The sequence below is a fragment of the Penaeus monodon genome, chromosome 24, assembly GCF_015228065.2.
Source record: "Penaeus monodon isolate SGIC_2016 chromosome 24, NSTDA_Pmon_1, whole genome shotgun sequence".
Taxonomy (NCBI): Eukaryota; Metazoa; Arthropoda; class Malacostraca; order Decapoda; family Penaeidae; genus Penaeus; species Penaeus monodon.
In genome coordinates this window covers 12,300,894-12,302,266 of record NC_051409.1, presented here as the reverse complement: position 1 = coordinate 12,302,266, position 1,373 = coordinate 12,300,894, and the positions used below count along the sequence as shown (strand labels likewise).

Below are 1,373 nucleotides of genomic sequence, written 5' to 3'. Positions count from 1 at the left end.
TTCCCCTCCTCCTAACACATCACCCCTCCCTTCTTGATATAATGATTTCTAGATCCGCCACAGCCCGTACATACTCGCCTTGATAATGCCATCTGCATAGTTTTAATCCAGTATTAAAACCTAACTCCCGTATTAACGTCGCTCTCCGACACCATCAGCTGGTCGCGAGCTGGACGGCGACGCCCGATACCGGGGCGACGATAACGCCCGAGACCTGACCCGGGCCGTCCGCCGGGAGGTCGCCAAGCTCTCGGAGAAGTGGGCCGCACTCAGGGAGAGGGCCGCCGCCGCCAACGCCCAGGCCGACCTCGCATGCAAGGTAGGTGATGAAGCCGTACGCCTTTATTGAGGGGAGGGCGCCTGCACCCTATGCTATGGCAGGGAGCAATCAGAGGGCCTGTCATCAGATATGGCAGGGGGTAATCGGAGAGGCTTCTATAATAGCACTTTGGTTTACGAAACTGCGCAGTGGAAGGATAATTTGGTTTTGGTTTTGTTGTGTACGCACTATACATGGTGTGGGAGAATAGAATACCAGGAGGAAAATGGGAAACTGAAATAGATGACGTGTAAGTCATAAGGTGTCCTAGACGGCTATATTAGGGAGATAAGTTAAAGAAACGGATGGAAAGAAATGACCTTGGGGGTTAATATTTGTTTTCGAGGAAGGAGGGAAGTTGCAGTGGAGCAGAGGTTAAAAGAAAATCATACACTTATCACTCTTATCTTGACATAGCTTTTGTGATTAAGTGGTAATTAGGAAAGAAGCAAAAAGACGGCGGGTGTCCAGCAGATAGTCATCAGTAATACAGTGTTGACCAGCAATTAAACTGGCGAGTCTATCCAATTATCAAACTCCTTTTGTGGCCAAATCCCAATGGCCGATCTGCATCTGGAAACATAACCTGCACTTTGTATGGCGTTAGTTTTTTCGTCTTAGTTAGCCGTTGAACATAGATGGGTAATTCACATAGTAAAATACATGCGCGATTATTATGAGTGCCGAGGGTGTGCGGGATGGAGCGTGCAGACGGGCCTCGCCTTGGCGTATATATTAGGCTATGCGAGTACCAAAGAGTCGAAGGTCGGGTTCCTCTGCTTTGTCCTTCCCGAGCGTCATAGTGGATCCACCCACGAAATTGTAGGAAAGCGATGCTAATAAGACGAGTCATGGCCCTATAAGTGTGGCCGAGGGCGCGCGGGCGGCTGAAATAAGAGGAGAAGCGAGCAAGCAGGTGGGCGTCGGCCAGCCAGCCACGGGCGCTGAAGACACTAGTGCCTGGCGGGCAAGTGTCTGTGCTAGACTTTGCTAATGTGTACAGTCTGATAAGTTGAGGTTTAGTGCTCATTGAGGAGTTATAGGAGAGAGTAGT

The 1,373-nt window shown here is 50.0% G+C and overlaps 1 protein-coding gene across 1 annotated transcript in view; it reads left to right on the top strand.

Moving 5' to 3' along the window:
- Nucleotides 1–319, top strand: part of LOC119588584 (dystrophin-like) — a gene marked incomplete at its 3' end in the record, with an annotated part of 59,218 nt that extends 58,899 nt beyond the window's left edge. The window contains 1 exon segment of the mRNA XM_037937225.1: nucleotides 159–319. Coding sequence (XP_037793153.1) covers nucleotides 159–319 — 161 coding nt within the window.
- Between the last annotated feature and the right edge of the window lie 1,054 nt (nucleotides 320–1,373).